The 19,259-nt window shown below is 37.8% G+C and overlaps 1 protein-coding gene across 1 annotated transcript in view; it reads left to right on the top strand.

The window, feature by feature from the left end:
* Positions 1–19,259, top strand: part of Tenm1 (teneurin transmembrane protein 1) — an 827,344-nt gene that overhangs the window by 458,506 nt on the left and 349,579 nt on the right. Inside the window, exon 7 of the mRNA XM_006981543.4 lies at positions 6,437–6,677. Coding sequence (XP_006981605.1) covers positions 6,437–6,677 — 241 coding nt within the window. The remainder of the gene's footprint in view (positions 1–6,436; positions 6,678–19,259) is intronic.

The raw sequence follows: 19,259 nt of genomic DNA on the forward strand, positions 1-19,259 counted from the left end.
TCTTCACACTTGTTAAGTTATAGATTCCTGGACTTTTACTCATCCACTTTGGCACTAGGTTAGCTCTTAAATAGATTTTATTTTTCTTTTCAAAAACCTGGCTTATTTAACAGGTGAATCTAATTTTATTAAAAGCTATAGGTGCAATGAGGGCTGGAGAGATGGCTTGGCAGTTAAGATCGGTTGATACTCTTGTAGAAGACCCAGGTTTAGTTTCTAAGGCCCATGGTGACTCACAACTATCTATCACTCCAGTTCCTGGGGATCTCACACTCTCATCTTTCTGCTGTAGGTAGCAGGCACACAAGCGGTGCCCAGACATACATTCAAGCAAAACATCCATATATAAAAAATAAAAATAATTAATTTTTAAAGAAAGAATTATAGTTGCATTAGTATTAAAGTATTGTTTAATCCAGAGAAGGGATAAACTTTGCTTGTTTACTCTTGTTTCTTCAGAAAACTGAATTTCTTAGCTTTTCAATTCACTAATAGTAAATTGTAAGTTTGAAAGCACAAATATCCATAGGAAGACATAATTAAGATTAACTTGTTGAACACTGAGCACTCTAAAGTTAATAGATATTAGCCCTAACATTCAAATTGTGAACTACCTCTTCACAGGTTATAACAACTCATTATGATAAGTAAATGATTGAATACTATAAAGTAGAAATATATGTTTATAATTGGAACTAATGGTTAACAGTAATAATAAACATCTCCTTCCTTGAAGCCCATTTCCTTTCATTTCATCACCAACCTAGAAGAAAAGCTCAGAAAGGAACACCAAGAAGCACAGCCTTATAATTATCCTTGAGAGACCTGACAAAGTAGTTATGACAATAGCCCTCAGAGTGATGTTCCTTGCACATGGACATTATGATGATCTTTATAGGAATTTATCAATACTGTCTCAAAAGAACTCAGTAAGGTGGTTATATGTTAAATATGAAAACATGCCAATAATCCATTATTTAAACAGGTCTTCCTGTTTCTGAATTTCAATATTTTTTATCTGATCTTACAACAGTAATTTCAAACACACTGTGCATTGCATAATATCATATGTTGGATTGCAGGCCAATATCCCTTAGTCAAATTCCCTGATACTTCCCCCATCAAATGTATGAAAACCTATTTAGTAAAAGATAACATGCATGCTCAAACCATACCACTTTGGCCCATGTTTTACCACCAAAAAAAAGTGGAAGGAAAACCAACAGTCCTAATGGATTTATTTTCTTTTACATCAGCATTGCAGGTAAAACATTGTGTAACTACCCATTGAAACACAGTCTCAACCCAGGAAATAGAAACACAGTTTCTGACTCTTTATGACATTGTCTAAAACTATAGGAGTATGACCCCTTTTGCAACATACACAGCATGATATCTTTGGGTAAAAACATATTTGAGAGATCATTATCACATTATCACTAAAGTGAAGAGTGATCAGTTTGGTACATAAATATTGTAAAAAGAATGATCATGTATCTATCTACTTTGGTTAAATTTTTCAAGAGCAACGATATAGTTGACACAATTTTAATACTGGTAATACTTGTTTTTAACATCTGAAGAAAGTTATTTTTCGTGTACAACATTTGTTTTGAAAATGTTATTTTGTTCCCTTGCTATTGAGAGGCTTTAGAACAATTAAAATGTAAGACAAAATTTGTGTTTCCCACCTGTTAGAAATAAGCACTAGATGAATGAGGAAAACTGCATACAGCTGAATGTCACATGCAAATACATTAAATGGGCATATGAACACTTGCAAACCAACTCACTATGTGTGTCAGGAGCCTTGTCTATGCACATCTGGCATTAGAACTACTGTCCTAATCAAATAATCCTCCTAATTTTTTCTAGTAACTCATTGCTTGTGACCTTCCAACACACACTTTCACAAGCAGATTTCAAATAGTTTTGAAAGTAAAATGTCGTACTTGGTTTGACATTAATGTATTTGTATGTATAAAAAGGATGAGAGCACTGACTGCTCTTCCAGACGAACAGAACTTTTGTAGGTCAAGAATAAAGTTGAGGGGCTGGAGAGATGGCTCAGCAGTTAAGAGCACTGGCTGTTCTTCCAGAGGACCTGGGTTCAATCTCCAAAACCCACATGGCAGCTCACAACGGTCTGTAACTCCAAGATCTGACACCTCACACAGACATACATGCAGGTAAACACAAATACAGATAAAATAAAAATAAATAAATAATTTTATAAAACCATACTACTACTCTTACTAAGTCCCTTTCTTTAAATATAACAATGATAGTTTGTGGGGTGGTGTACTCTGTATTAGTTCTTCTGTTGCCATGGCAAAATACAGGACAGAAATAATTTAGGACGGGATTGTTCTGTTTTACAGGTCCAGGGGACACAGTCTGTTAACATGACAGGAAAGGCAGAGCAGTACAAGGAGAAGGTGGCTGGGCACATTGCTTCCACAGTCAGGAACTGCACAACAACGAATAATTTAGCTCAGCTCCCTTCCTCCTTTTCATTCTGAACAGGGTCCCAGCCTAGGAAATGGTGCCACTTACAGTTTTACAGTTGGGGTGGTCCTTGGTTCAATAATTAATAGAGAGAACTCTTCTCCGATTGTCCACTGGCTTGTCTTTTCCATGATTCTAGAGGTTGTCAAGCTGACAATCATCATTAACCATCACATTTTCCAACATAATTTTTCAAGTATTATCACATATGTAGTTTTCATAAAGTAATGAATTTTAGAAATGAATGCAATACCTTGTAGCAGAACTCACTGTGTATGTTAATGAAATATAAGAGGCAAGCCATCCTAGCAGAGATACATTTCTGCTGAAAGTTTTATCTAACAATAATCCATATTAAGCATCATCTACAAAATGTGTAGGGGAAGATGCATACTGCCTTCTTTCTCACTTACCTTTTGGAGAAAAAGGAAGTATTATTTCAAAAACATGTATTCCTACCAATAACTCTGGCACACCTAAAATACCTTAGGTCTACAGTTTGGAGAAATTTCCCCACTGAGAGATTATTTTATCAAGTTATTTTAGGATCTTGGACCTGAAATTGGTTCATTTCCAAGTATATTATGTGAATTAGACCTTGCCTCCAAAATCTTAATTTACTTTCAGAAAGCTTTAGAAGTATGTCTAGACACTAATATTTGAGTAATCATCCCCTTATCCCACCTCACCCCACTTTACTTCTTTCTCTTGGGCACTGGACTATATATGGAAGCCAGAAACATTTGGAAGTGAGTGCAGGCAACTCAAAACTTGATGGAATTAGTGCTCTAGAGCTCCTGACACTGAACACTAATGTATTTTCATTACTGTTTAATGTTGGGAAATCCCATTTCACAGAGCCCAAGGATTAAATTGCTTCATTTGGAGGTAACAAGTGCATTCCCGAGGTGAAAAAGAAAAAAAGAAGAAGAAGAACGAATGTGAGATCATTTGCATTTCATAAGGGTTAAGGTCCGCATGTAGTCTACCAAGAACAACATTCCAATACTGTAAAAGCATTTAAAGAAAGTATTAACAATAAAAAAGCCTCTGCATATGAAATATGAGAATAAATGCACACTAAAATTGATTAATATATACACATATATCACTATAATATGCATATTTAATCATAAATGTATGTGCATGTATCAATATATACATATATTTTAAAGGTGATTGTGCATAGCAGTTCTACCTGCAACAGAAGTACATGATTGTACTTTTGAATTAAATACAGTTTTACCACTATTCATAATAGGTTACTTACAAGCATTTGAAGGAAATTCAGCAAACAATAAAACTAAATACTCTTGAGTGATTTTTCCTTTTAACAATACTACTGATGGGAACTTTTTTTTTTAATAACTTCCTTAAAAAATAGCTGTCGATATCATGTGTTTGTTTGGAGACGTTCTAGCCATGAGCTCTAAAATAGACCTTCCTCTGACTGTGGACAAACACCATGCCTTCTTTTTCTTTACATCATTAAATACTTTCTTACATGTAATTTTGAATGCCAAATCTGTGCTGTGTCAGTATTATGCTTGACACATTGTGGGAGCATCGCTTAAAATGACTCCTTTCAGATAGTCTTGTTCTTACCCAGAGTCGTAAAAAAATACTTTCAAGGCACAAACATGCCTATGTATGAACATACCTATCTATGAACAGTCAACTAGATATTCAGTTGATGCATTAGGATGATACCCAAATTAAACACCAAAGGAAATTCTTTGGGTCCAATGAATGAATCAAAATTGATTCTATCAGTAAATATTTTGGGACCTTGCTTTATACCAGCACTGTTCTAAATGCTTTATGACATATAAGAGAAATAGAAAATGACACTTCACTAAGAAATACATTTTCTATTATGAGAGAAAAGACAAAACACATGGTCTATCAAATGAATGTCATGCTATAGAAACCTCAAAGGCTAGACTTATATTAAGAACAGTAAATGTTAAAATTAGAGAAAAGAGTCACATTTAAAAAGTCATCAGCATATTATCTTCATTCCTATTTTATATCAATCAACTCAGACAAAAGCGAGATTATATTAAGTAGAATACCCATATTTTAAGTGAATGGGTCAAGTTCCAGCATGAAAGAAACAGAACCCCAAGCCAAGTTTGCCAGTCCTACAAATGCTGTGCTCCTTTATAGCATTATGCCACACACTACCTACCAGTCAGTGTTTTAGGAGGTACAGACATTTAAGAGAGAAGCAGACACATAAACATAAATAAAAATTCAGAAAACGCAGAAGATTCTGTGCTGAGAATCAGAAGAAGCGGGGAAATGTATTACAAGTATCTGTACTAGGGCACTGGCCAGAGAGTCATATGTGAGTTCTATTCATGGTTAAACTATCAGTTTGCTTTGGTTCCTAGACAAATTTCTCATCTGTAAAATGGTCTTTTGTGCCCTAGCACTTTATACTTCTGTCTATGACTGTGAGTATGAATACAAGAATTTAAAAATAGTAATGAAATGTTAAGTACTAGTGATGACATTTTAGGGGTTATGAAATTTGGGCTGAACATGGAGCACAGGGGTGATTTAGGAAATTAATGGAGTGTTTAAAATACATAAAGACAGCTAAACACCTAACCGAATCTGTAAATGAAATAATCACCATTCTTTATTTTGTCTGTCTTTCTACAATTCATACTTTTATAAATTGAGTTTATTTAAAGGGGGAACCACCTGTACTAGGAAATCCAGCCAAGAATTTGTCAGACTCTTGCTCCTGGGATAGTAATGTGGTTTTTTTTGGTGTTTTTTGTTTTTTGTTTTTTTAATTTGAAAACCAAGCCAGTGTCTTTAAAATTCATGTCTGAGGTGGAAAGATTGATTTTTTTTCTCTGATCAGTAACTGAAAAGTAGGCTTCAGAACATACCAGCTGAGCCCTCTGTTAGACATCGAAAGCCTCTGGCATTTTTCTGCTTTTCAACTCTCATTGGGGAGGTGGGACAAAGCTGTGCCTTCTACAAAGTTTATCCAGAACGTGCTGGTGTTGCAAGCCATCACTTGACATCTATTATTATCTTTCTCCTGTGGAAGAGAGGTGGCTGTCTGCTACAATAGTGATTTCTTTTCAAAGGGCTTTAATTGGGGGATTTCTCCTGGGCCAGATTCTAACTAACTGTCTTGATATGTGCCTGCAAGGACAACAGTGGAAAAATACAAAACAATAGCAACATCAGGAGTCTCAGGACTGCTGTCCCTATTTGCCTTGTCTGCAAACAAGCAGGGAAAAAAGTTTCCCCACTGTTACCTAACTTGGCAGAGCTCCTAAAATGGTATCAAAAGGCAAGGTGTGCAGACTTTGCTCTTCTTTTCATAAGCAGCATTCTGAGGTGTGGGCTGGTGGAGAAATTAGTTTTGTGCAGTTGAGTTACACACTTGTGAGCTATTTTTCTAAAGTATAGATTTACTCTTGTGTAGGTAGGGCTAGCATCCTTTCCGGAGGTAAGTCAGAAGGTGGCCTTACATTTTTATTTGAAGTGCCAAATGATTTTCCTCGCAATGAATTTGTGCCTCTCACTGGTCTTTTCTGAAGTGAGGTTTTTTTTACAACTGATGGAAATCAGCTCACTTCTGTTCTGTAGTCTTATATCTCGTTGATGATTTATTTGTTCAGTAGCAGAAACTATGACAAATTGTGTGAGGCGGCCTCATTACTTTTAGCTGGTATATTCCTGAAGAATTTACATGTAAATGCAACTGTGAATGTTTTACATTTCATAAGCTTGCTGCACGTGCTTTTGTAAGTTAAGTGACATTTTTACAGATAGACTGAACTTCAAATCCCCCCTACACACAGGTTGTATTATTTGAAATCCTAGTAAGTCTGTCATGCTGTGTTCTCAAAATAGGAGAGTAAGTCTTTATTTGCTGTTTTTGTTCTCTCCATTTTAGACATGCAAAGCAGCCCACACAACCAGTTCACCTTCAGACCCCTCCCCCCACCACCACCTCCTCCGCATGCCTGTACCTGTGCCAGGAAGCCACCTCCCACAGTGGACTCTCTTCAAAGAAGATCAATGACTACCCGCAGTCAGCCCAGTCCAGCTGCACCTGCTCCTCCAACCAGCACCCAGGATTCAGTTCATCTGCATAACAGCTGGGTCCTGAACAGCAACATACCACTGGAGACCAGGTACTTAAGCTATTACTCACCCCACTGAACTTGAATATTGAAGGAGGATGACTCCACTAATAGTAGGAACTCCTTTGACCATAGTTATCTGCAGAAAAACACAAATGTGCACCACTATACACAACTAAGTGTATCAGTAACAGGGCAGATCCCATCACAGGCACACAGGAAACAGTGATTCAGGCACACTCACAGACATGAACCAAAGCAGATGCACTTGTAAGCAGGAAATCACAGATTCATAAATACTTCACTTTCAGACACCCATCAAAAATTAAATGAAGCAGTTATCTGAGCTGTTACTGTAGCCTCGACATGAAAATCAATTGTGTTGTATTTCAAGAAAGTACAAGGATATAGAAAGAGAGAGGGGGAGAAGAAAGAGAGAAAAAAGAAAGAAAGAAAGAACAAAGAGTTGGAGAAATAGTGGTCATTGCATTGTTATTTATTATAAAATAGCTTGAAAAGGAGGATATCTTCTAATAGTTCAGAAAGGTTTTGCCTTATGAGGGGAAATGCACATGTAACTTGGAAAGTGTATTCTAGTATCATAAGATTTTGAAGGAAAATAAGACACTGTTTTTCTGTCATGTCACACATTTAGGTTTCTGAATTCATTCCCTAAGTATTTTATTTTAAGTAAAGTTCTACTTCTCTACAATTATAAGCCCTTTGACCACGAAAGAATCAGTACTGGGTAGGATTAATTGAGAAATCACTCACCATTTCCCATCATTTTTAAAATAAAATTAGTTTTTAGAGATGACAGTATAGCTGAGTGATAGAGCACTTGCCTGGCATTCAGAAGACCATGAATTCAATCCTCATCACCACATGCCCAAATGCTACTTTCTATTAACACAGGAAAACATAAACTAGTAAAACATTGCATTCTGTTGTCAAATTCCAGGAGTTCCTGCTGACTTCTTTATGTCTTAATCATTTTAGAAAGACAATTTTATGTAAACAATGTTCAGAATATATCAGTCAATAAACAATGTCTGGCATGAACTTCTATTCTGATATCCTCTGGGAATCATAACTGAAAGGGAGTGACAAATAAACTCACATTATGAAGCTTTCCTCCTTAGTAGCATATTAAATTAGTGAGCATCAGCAAGTATCACCACTTCCACTGAAAGTACTATGGCCCAAATCCAGAAAACTATATCATTCATCACATACTGGATTAAAAAGGTTTATAAACCACGTTTTTCTGCTACTGGAACATTCAGCAGTAGTAGTCAGCACCTATGGTGAAGACAGCACATTTAGAATAGTACTAATGATAAGGTTGGTGCATTGTTCTTCTTTATTGAAAATTTCATACAGACATATAATGTGTTTTGATAAAATCAACCCTTTATTCCATCCTCATTCCTGTCTTTATCCCCATACCTCCTGTTCTTCTTTTTTATTGTAATGGAAGGGAGGAAATGTATAAAGTGAGAAAAGCAATGAATAATGGAAATCTAAAGGGGCAAGAGAGATAGTTCCACAGTTAAGCTCCAATCTTCCAGGCTGTTCTTCCAGTAGACCTGGGTTCAACTCCCAGCACCTACATGGCTGCCCACAACCATCTAACACTAGCACCAGGGGATCTGACACCATCTTCTGCCCTTCTTGGGCACCAGACATGTGGTACACACACACACACACACACACACACACACACACACACACACACACACACACACACAAACACATAATATATGTTCAAGGCAAAACACCCATACACCTAAAAGAAAAATAGTAAATTTTTAAAAAAAAAATTGAAGAAAAATGTAAATATTCATAATTTTCAAAGAGAGGTAACTCCCTCATTGTTGCTAGAGAGTTTTCTCTCCGGGTCCCACCAAGCCCCAGCAGTCCCAGAGCCCACTTATAAAATAAACATACAGATGCTTATATTATTTAAACTGCTTGGCCATTAGCTCAGGCCTATCATTGTCTAGCTCTTACTCTTATATTTAGCCCATTTCTATTAATCTATACTTTGCCACGTGGCTCATGGCTTATTGGTACCTTACATCTTCCTTGTCCTGGCTGCGGCTCCAGCAGTCTCCCACTCTGCCTTCCTGTTCCCTCAATTCTCCTCTCTGTTAGTCCTGCCTATATTTCCTGTCTGGCTACTGGCCAGTTAGTGTTTTATTTATAAAAAGTGATATCCACAACACCTCATTTTTCCTTTGACTCCTCTATGGGGCTTGGTGATAGCTAAGGAAACAGTATGGTAAACTAGCTATTCTGCCAAACAAACTGAGTCCCTTCTTCTAGTAAGACAAATAACAGGAAATCTGGAAAGAGGGTGAAGATAGGCTCAGGGAAAACCAAGAGAGAAAACTATTCTTATTTGAAATGTACATCTAGGCATGTTTGTACAAATTGCACCCACAGACCTTCTGTATCTGAGCAAGGAATGTATTAATTGGTCTCAGCTTCCTACGATGTAGAGACAAACATAAGTTTTCATGTGAGACTGAGGAGAGAGCCTTTTTAGTCTATTCAAAAATATATTCAGCATCAGAAAAATGAAATTAAAAATACCTAGAAGCCTGATTATTCTTTGCTTTGCATCTAATATTCACTTATGAGTGAATACATGCCATGTTTGTCTTTCTGGTCTGGATTACCTCATTCAGAATGATTTTTTTTCTAGTTCCATTCTTTTGCCTACAAATTTCATGATGACATTGTTCCACAACCCCAGAGAAGCTAGGTAAAGAAGAGGACACTAAGAGGGGCACACATGGATCACTCCAGGAAGGGGAAAGAGTTAAGATCTCCTACGTAAACTGGGAGGAGGGAGTAGAGGGGGAGGGGATGGAATGAAATAACATGAGTTAGCCAAGTTGAGGGAAAGACAGGGAGGGAGATCAATGACAGAGATATCTTGACAGAGTGTACCAGTAAGGGGATGGGGAGAAATCTGCAGCTAGGTAAAACCCCAGGAACTCACAAGGATGTCTCCAGCTAAGATTCATAGCAATAGTGGTGAGGATGCTTGAATTAGCATTCCCCTGCACTTGGATTGGTGTCTACCCTAATTGTCATCATAGAACCTACATCCAGTGACTGAGGGAACCAGATGCAGAGACCCACAGTCACTTGGCCAAGATCCTGGAGTTCAGTTGAAGAGAGGAAGAAAGTATATAAGAGCAAGGCGGGTCAGAAACATAATGGGAAAAAACAGAGACAGCTGATCCAAGTTAGTGGGATGTCATGGACTCTGGACTGACAGCTGGGGAGCCTGCATGGGACCAAACTAGGCTCTCTGAATGTGGGTGAAAGTTGCGTGGCTTGATGTGTTTGTGGGTCCCCTGGCAATGGGACCAGGATTTATCCCGGGTACATGAACTGGCTTTTTAGAGCCCATTCCCTGTGGTGCGATGCCTTACTCAGCCTTGATGCAATGAGAGGCTAGGTCTAGCCACAGCTTGATAAGCCCACCTGTGTTGACTACACAAGGGAGGCCTTACCCTCTATGAAAAGGGGATGAGGGTGGGTTGGGGGTAGGTAGAGGGAAGTAGGAGAAGGGGAAGGAGGCAGAACAGAGGTTGGTATGTAAAAGAAAAGAAAATAAAGTGGGAACAATGAAGGGTGAGGGTCGAGGGAAAGAGAGCGGGAGATCCCACCTGGATCAAGAACAGAGAGGGAGAACAAGGAATAGGAGACCATGGTAAATGAAGACCACACGAGAAAAGGAAGAAACAAAGTGCTAAAGAGGCCCACGGAGATCCACAAAGATACCCCCACAAAAGACTGCTGGCAATGGCCGAGAGACAGCCGGGACTGATCTACTCTGGTGATGGGATGGCCAAACACCCTAATAGTTGTGCCAGAAACCCCATCCAAGGACTGAGGGATCTGGATGCAGACATCCACAGCTAGGCCCCAGGTGGAGCGCTGGGAGTCTAATTAGCGAGAAAGAGGAGGGTTTATATGAGCGAGAATTGTTGAAACCAAGGTTGGATAAAGCACAGGGACAAACAGCCAAACAAATGGAAACACATGAACTATGAACCAAAGGCTGAGGGTCCCCAACTGGATCAGGCCCTCTGAATAGGTGAGACAGTCGATTGGCTTGATCTGTTTGGGAGGCATCTAGGCAGTGGTACCAGGTCCTGGGCTTTCTGCATGAGTTAGCTGTTTGAAACCTGGGACTTATGCAGGGACACTTGGCTCAATCTGGGAGGAGGGGACTGAACCTGCCTGGACTGAGTCTATTAGGTTGATCTCAGTCCTCAGGGGAGGCCTTGCTCTAGAGGAGGTGGGAATGGGGGGGTGCTGGGGGGAAGGGGATGGGGGGCAGGAAGGGGGAGAACAAGGGAATCTGTGGCTATTATGTAGAACTGAATAGTATTGTAAAATAAAATAAAATAAATTTTAATAAAAAAAGAATCTAAAAATATATACCTAGTTTGGAACCTGGGGCCTATGCAAGGACACTTTGCTCAGCCTGGGTGAAGGGAGGAGGGGACTGGACCTGTCTGGAGTGAATCTACCAGGCTGAGCTGAATCCCCAGGGGAGTCCTTGTCCTGGAGAGGATGGGAATGGGGGGTGGACTCGGGGGAGGGCAGGGGGGCAGGAGGAGGGAGGACAGGGGAATCCGTGGCTGATATGTAAAATTAAATTAAATTATAAAAGAAATAAAAAATACCTAGAAGCCTCATTGGTCTAATTAACTAGAGTTTTTCAAAATTATCCTTGAAAAATATTCATTTCACATTTAGTCAATAAAAGGTAAGAGTGAGTGCATAGTAACTTATGAATGAGCTAGATAATAGGACCTCTTAGAGCCTTAGCTTCCTCATTTGTAAACATAAATATAAAATGCCTTCCTGACCTTGAAGCAACCACTTAGGTCCTGGCTTCCATTCGAGGATGCCCCCAAAATTGCCTATCATGATCATGTGTTAAAAAGAACAAACACATATAATATAAAGAGCCTCATACACTATAAAACACTTTACACATTTGAAAGGTGACATTATTATCTCTACTAAGTGGTCACCTGTCTCTGTTTATGTACTTCCAATAAAGGAATTGACTAATAACTGAAATATTCCATTCTACCTCAAACAACTGCTTGAAGATTCTTTTTGAACCCAAATTTACCACTTTTAATATGCCTATTATTATCCCCTAAGTTTAGTGCCTAACCAAATAAAGCCCCTCTCTCACTTTTCACTACTTATGAGTCTGATGTGTTTAGCTAAACACTTCCCCAATTACTTCACATGTTCCCCACATTCCTGATAACTTTCTTTAAAACACAACCCACTTTGCCCAAACTGCTCTTGTAAGGCTCACTGTAGCCTGAGTCTGATTGGCTTCTCCAGCTTCAAGGATCAGAGATCAGTCAGGTTTTGCTGAAAAGCACACAATTTCAGTTTGATAATAGTTCCTGGAAACATTGGTCAACACCCAGAGAAAGCAAAGTTTATAGACATATAGATCTCAGGCATTAAAAGACAGAGGAATGTTCTGTGTTATTTTTCCTTTCTTTGCCCAGTAGCTTGCTCTTGCCATTGGTTCAATGTTGCTTTGTCTACCACAGTATCTGCTTCTCTACAAGATTCCATATGTACCTGTTACTACCTCTCACCTTATTCCATCAGCTGTTTGTCCCATTGCTAGCTTCATTCCATTGTGGCACTAGCTTTCAAAGCCTGTAGAGGGGAATTTGATTAGCTCCGTTCATCTCTTATGTACTATGGTAAGCATTTGAGCAAACCATGCCAGTTATTCTCTCATTCCACTGAGATGAGGCCAAGAAGAAAGCCATGTGGTTAAAAGAGAAATTACTTGTTGGATACCAGCTTGGCATTTGACACACTCTCTCAAGATTTTCCTCCGAAGACTGCTCATTAGGAAAGATCTGGGAGCATATCAGATGCCTCTTACATAGGACTCTTAACAGTCACCTTGACTCACGTATCCAGGCCTATATGCTATGGCCAACAATCAGTTATCTCTCTTGTTTAACTATTATTTCTGCTAATACTGTTTACTCCAATATCACCCATTTTAATGGGTATGTGACACTGCTGATACATGCCGATTCACCAGTAACTATGACTCTAAGTCTTTTTAATAAAGTCTAACATTAGGCCATATTTTGTATATTCTATAATTGAAACCTCTTAAATTATACATTTGTATAATTTAAGAGTAGAGCATTGGTAGATTAGGTTTAGACTCTTGAACTGTCATAATTTGATTTTATCCTGCTAGAATATGGAGTTGTAGCAGAAGTCTAATCCCACCGTGCAAAGTTGATATTTTGCTGTCATGTCAGTGTAAATCTGCAAGATGAGATATTCATCCTCATTTTCATGTAAGTTGCTGATAAAATGTATATAGGGCCAGAATGTGGTCAGAGGTATCTGGCATGCCACTGGAAACCCCTCTGCAATGCTACCTCTGCTACCAGGTGACATACTGTTACTAACATGCAATCCATATTTCTGCATCTTATTCAGAGACATATCATGAGAGATCTTGTCAGATGTCTTGATGAGATCTGGATACAATGTGCCTACATTTTTTTCTGACTTGCAAATCTAATTACTGCTCAAAAAATGGGAAGTATTTACCTAACATGAATTTGTTGTGGGATGGTCTTTCTGTATGCTGTTAATATGTGTTGCTACCGTAGGTTAATAAAGAAGCTGCTCTGACCTGTAGAACGACAGGTTATAGCCAGGCAGGAAATCCAAGAGAGATACAGGGAGAAGAAAGGGGGAGTCAGGGCAGATGCCATCCAGCCACCCAAGGAACAAGAAGATGCCAGCAGATTGGTAATGCCATGACCACGTGGCAAAATTTAGATTAATAGAAATGTGTTAATTTAAGATGAGAGAGCTAGTTAATAATAACCCTGAGCCACAGATCAAACAGTTTGTAATTAATATTAAACTTCTGAGTGATTATTTTATAAAAATGACTGTTGCCCAGGTGTGACAGGGCATGACCAGGCAGGACCAAGACACTTCAATCTACATGAATTATTTTAGGTAATTAATACTCTCTTCTCATAGTTTCTATCCTTATTATTTTTACTAGCTGCTCAAAATCCTTTTTAATAGTTTGTTCTACTGTAATCCCATCATGTTTTGTACTGTGCCCTAAGAAGCCTATGTCTCTTGCCCATTTTCAAAACTTAAGTCTATGTTTACCATCTCCAGTTTTCTGCCACATTTTCCTATGCCACAGTCCCTGAAATGGGTATACAATCAAATCCGCAGAAATTCTCTCTCCTCTGGTTTAGAATATTAATGTGTTTAGAATAGACAAATGCTAAAATCCAGCTTCAGTGGAGTTCAGGTCCCAAAAAGGACGTATGGATCTGCAGGGGAAAAAAGGGACGAATGCCCATCTGAGGGCTCAGCAGCTTGCTCTCTTTCAGCCAGAGAGACTTTATTTATATAGATATTGACTACATAAGTCAGTTGGCAAGCGTCAGAGCCCCGGATCTCTTTTTCTCTTCCCCATCAAATGTCCAGAGTGAAAAGCAAAGTATAAAACAGACAGTCTTACCTGAAACATCATCTTTGGACAGTGTCTGTCAAATCAAGAAATTACAAGTTTCTCAGGGTCTCCAAAGCATAGGACCTTCAATTTTAAAGCTTGTGCCTAGGCTGGCTGCTCATATGGTCACAATATGTTAGACAGTCTGATATTATTCTTTCCTTAACCAAGTTACATGTAGAATTTTTTGATGTTTTCTAAAATGCAAACTATCTCATGATAAGCATTTGACTAGCTGATTGCAGCATTTTTCTATTCCTCAGTTCTACACTAGGGTCCTGTTGTTTTCAATGCTCCCAGAAAGGAAGATCCTGGCATCTCATTCTTTTTCCATCAACCCATACCATCCTTATTCCCTCTATATAGGCTCCAGTATAGAGCAATGGATATATTTGTGACATCTTGTATCCAGGGCTGAGCAAGAAATTTCCTAGAATCTACTCTATTGGTACTACAATCCTTGTGCATGTGTAACTCTGTGTGTAAAGAGTTATATATGTATAGTATATGTGTGTAAGCATATGTGTGGCTGTAGATGTGTGTGTGTGTGCGTGTACATGCATGTGTATGCCTGAAGTCAAACTCAAGCATCATTTCTCAGGTACCATATGCCTTGTTTTATGAAACAGGTTCTTCGTTGGCCTTGAGTTTGTCAATTTACCTAATCTGATTGGTCAGCATACACCAGGCATCTGCCTGTCTCTGCCTTCCCAGAACTGGGGTAAAAAGTGCACACCAAGTTGCTTGGCTTTTATTTTATGTATGTATGTATGTATATATATATATATATATATATATATATATATATATATATATATATATATATATATATATATTTAATTTTCATACAATATATTTTGATCATATTCTTTCCCCTCCCCTAATTCCTATCATGTCCCACCACCCAGATTTAAGCTCTTTCTCATAAAATGAAAAAAAAAACATAACAAAGCAAAGCAAGTCAACAAAACCAGCACACAAGAATACATGGATTCAGTTTTATGTAGACTAACTACTCTTGAGCATGAAGTCTGCCCTGGAGTGGGGTTGATATCCCTAGTGTCAGTTCATCAAAGAAAACTGAGTTTTGTTCTTCCAGCAGCTATCAAGTGTAAAGAGCTGGCTTTTCTTTTAAACCTGAGTACTGAGATGGAACTCAGGTCATTAGATTTGCATAGAAAGCACTTTATTAACTGATCTGTCTCCCCAGCCTAATGTTTTTAATGAACCCTTGCCTAGCTTATGCTTTAATGTATATTTATTGATGCTTGTTTGCCATATATAGCGTATAGGTCTTTTTAGTAAAGAGTGCTAGAAATCAAAAAATGGACTCCCTGATTTTTCATTCCAATAATGATTGCATACATATCTCTTTATCTTTATTCTTCTTACTCTACACACATTTTTTAAAAACAAACTTTGCTACAATCCTTTATTGTTTACACAAGTCTCAGACTCAGTTTAGACAAGAGTGTTCTTGGCATTATTTTCATTATAAATTTTTATAACTTTGTATCTCTGGTTTTCATGCCCTTACTTAGGTATATGTCCTTCACAAGTGGAAACTAAATGGGGACACATAGATTTCCACTATTAACAAACTTTCTAATCTCCATTTTAAAGATTCTTAGATATGAACCCTACATACTGCACTTTAAAGACCTATTTTCCTGAAGGCTAGGATTTTAGCTTTATAATATGCTTATTACCCCCAAGATAAAATAATCTCTTTCTCAAGGACTTGCTATCACCTATAACCCCAAAATTCCTCTGTATTTTAGCTGCTTAATTACATTTCATTTTCACTACCTTCTGAGATATACAGTCTTCAGGAAGACAAGGTGGATTTGCTATATATTTGTGTTTACATAAATAATACAACTAATACATGACTATAGAATTATAACCACTTCTGTTCAATGTACTTTTTTCTTATGGCACTTCTCTGTCAGTATTGAAAATTAACAGGCATTTTTTATTCATCTGGACAAATGGCTCATTGTAGACTTTTTGATCTGCTACATATAAGGTATGTGTCCTTGTATATGTTACTCAGCATCACCATGTTCCAGGTTTATCACCTGCACAATAAGGATGATAGTAAAACCTATTTCATGAGATTCATGAAGGTGTTGTGATAATTAAATAAATTAAATTTGCAGTGTTATTAGAGCAGCCATGAACCCAGGAAGCACTTGATAAATAGTAGTAATAATAACCCCAATAATAATAACACAAGGACAAATTCTCCTTCTTATTCCTTTTCAATTTCTTTCTTCACCCAATTAAAAGTGTTTCTCTCTTTATGCTCATGATCCTCCCCAAGTAAACACATACATTATTGGACAGCCTTTCTTGGCATGCTTTTGTGTGAAACATAGGCTTTCATCACTGTATTCCAATTCTTAGAGCCACACCCCCTCTTTTGTATTTTTATGACTTGGTGAGACTGTCTTGTAATCAGTCTCCAGAGCAGCTTTAGGATTGCTACCTGCCTTCTGTCATTCAGAGAAACAATGTCCTAAGTACCTACTACATTCACAACTGTAGCCTCCCATGAGCCTTTCCTTTTTCAGCTCTCAGCCTTTTTACCTCCTCTTTTAGCCCTTTTCTTGGTAGTGATAGTACCAAAATATATTTGGATGGCCTATCTTTTTCAACCAAAGGATGGGCACATTACCAAAGCCAAAGGGTTTAATGATGTATTTAAGCATATGTGATTCAACATCCCTAGACTAAGCCACTTATTTTGTCATGAGCCTAGATATATTACCAACCTCCACCAGGCTCAATTTCTCTAAGTGATATATAGAGAAAATTACAGGCCTTACCTTGTGGGTTTGTCTCAAGTACCGAATGAAAATATATATGTAAAATACCTGCTCAGAGCGAGGGACATAGAAAGTATGAAATAAATATTATCATTTTCAATTCAGTTTAAGATTCTGGCAGGAATCAGATGACAAGGAGAGGAATTCAGAGTCACTACAGTTCAGAGAGCCACATTAGCTTCAATCTGTTCTAAAAATGTCACCTATTCACATATATCTCTGAGTCTATGGCTTACTGAGCATGTCTTGCAGAGTAAGGCATTCCCTGAGCACTTACTGATCCTGGTTCTCTGTGGATACTCCAAGGATCCCTATATTTTAGAACCTCATAGTCTAGTATTAGCTACAACAACATTAGCTAAAAGTGAAGCACTGCTACCTGTAATACTGTTCTTGATCCTTATGAGTACTCATAGAGTAGGTACTTTTAGTATCATCGTCCTCAATTAAGAAATCAAGAGATTAATAAACATAAAACTTAAAGAATTTTGTGAGACACCATCGGGGTAGGCACTAACAAGCCTATGTAAGGTTTTTAATCCAAGCTATAGGTTTAGGATCTGCATGTTCCACTGTGCATTACTTCCTTTCTGTGATAGTAAAAGTAAAGCAAAATGAATAAAAAAATCCATAATAATTTGTCATATCTATGTAATCCAAAAGTCGATATACTTGGAAGCAGGAGACCTAACCAAGGTGGCAATAGCAATGGCTGAAGAAGCATCGAGGTAGATAGAAAAGGAAAGATGAGAGCTTCTGTAAGGTAAAAAATAAAATAGCACAAAATCACCGTGTTCTCATATCACAAGGTCTTTGATGAAAACTGGAGGAAAAGGCATTCTAGAAGGAACACATCATACAAATACACCTGCACATTAATCAGTCACCTATACTTAAGTTATAGTAACTGCTACTCTTCCTGTTATCCTTATCCTTTCCCCTTCATAGGCATTCAAACCCATTTGACCAGGTTGTCAGTATGTAGGAAAATATGTTCCTTCTGATACTAATAAAAGATGATCATTATGGAGCCCAAAAGATAGGACTTTTAGGCTATGAACAAGAAATGCAAGTTTTAGGCTGAAGCCCTGCTGTTAAACTACTGTATTTTATTTCTTTATCAGAGGGCCAATACATAGGTAGGTTGTAGACTACATAATCTTTGGTGATTTAATTCTTCCTCACAAAGTCTATTTACATCCTGTCAAATTAACCTCCATCTCAATGTCATCATATGGCTTTGACCCTTTGCCATTTTGATAAAAGGAGATTGTAGAAGTCACTAGATATGGTGTTGAATTGCACTTTCTTTTCCATAGTATGGCCAAGGGCAAATTGTGGAATTCTAAACCTCAGTTTTCTCATCTTAAAAATAGGTTCCTAGCACTCACATCAGCTGTGACAAGGTTTATTTTAGAACTCATATCTGATTTGCACTCTCCTTTTAGTTTTCTGTAGCTTTTCAAAAATCCCACACCCCTTTTTGCTTCCCTTTCTGTATGTTTCTCAGTCCTGTCCAGACACTTTTTGAGTATATGTGGCCCAGCCAGATATACTGGTTAAGCAGTCCTTCCTTCTGTGGAGACGTCAAAAAGCTACCCCACACCCCACAAAGGACATCACCTTCAGTTTCTCAACCTTTTCATACAGCTTCTCCTTTAAGGACAATTTTCAGTATTATTGTTCCCTTTAACAATGTTCTTTCATGTCTCTCAAATCAATTTCCTAACTCAGAGTTTACAGTCTTTACTCACTAGAATATACAGTCAAGTGTTAGTTCAAAACCATCGAAGTTTGTCTGACCTGATTCTGGAAAGGTAATTTATTTATTTCAAATGATTGTGATAGACATTAACCTTGGTCTTTCACCAAAATAATTCCTACTTAGAGATTTGCTGTTAATTTTTCCAGTACTAGGGAGAGCATGAATTTAAAAGAAGAATGGCCACATCAGCTAACAAAAGCAAACCAGAATTATATGAAGGAGTCAGAAGAGGAGGGGAAAAGTCTATTCATTTATTTTTATCATATTCTGACAGATGGCTGTAGCTTGCTATAACACTAACTGCCTTTTTTGGATTTGGGCCCATATGACACTTAACTAGCCTGGACAGGGTTTTTGTTTTGTTTTGTTTTGTTTTGTTTTTGTTTTTTAAAAAAGAACAAAAACAATTGGTGGACAAGACATTCTCTGGCAAAGACTAAAAAGACAAATGA

Source organism: Peromyscus maniculatus, chromosome X (assembly GCF_049852395.1).
Source record: "Peromyscus maniculatus bairdii isolate BWxNUB_F1_BW_parent chromosome X, HU_Pman_BW_mat_3.1, whole genome shotgun sequence".
Taxonomy (NCBI): Eukaryota; Metazoa; Chordata; class Mammalia; order Rodentia; family Cricetidae; genus Peromyscus; species Peromyscus maniculatus.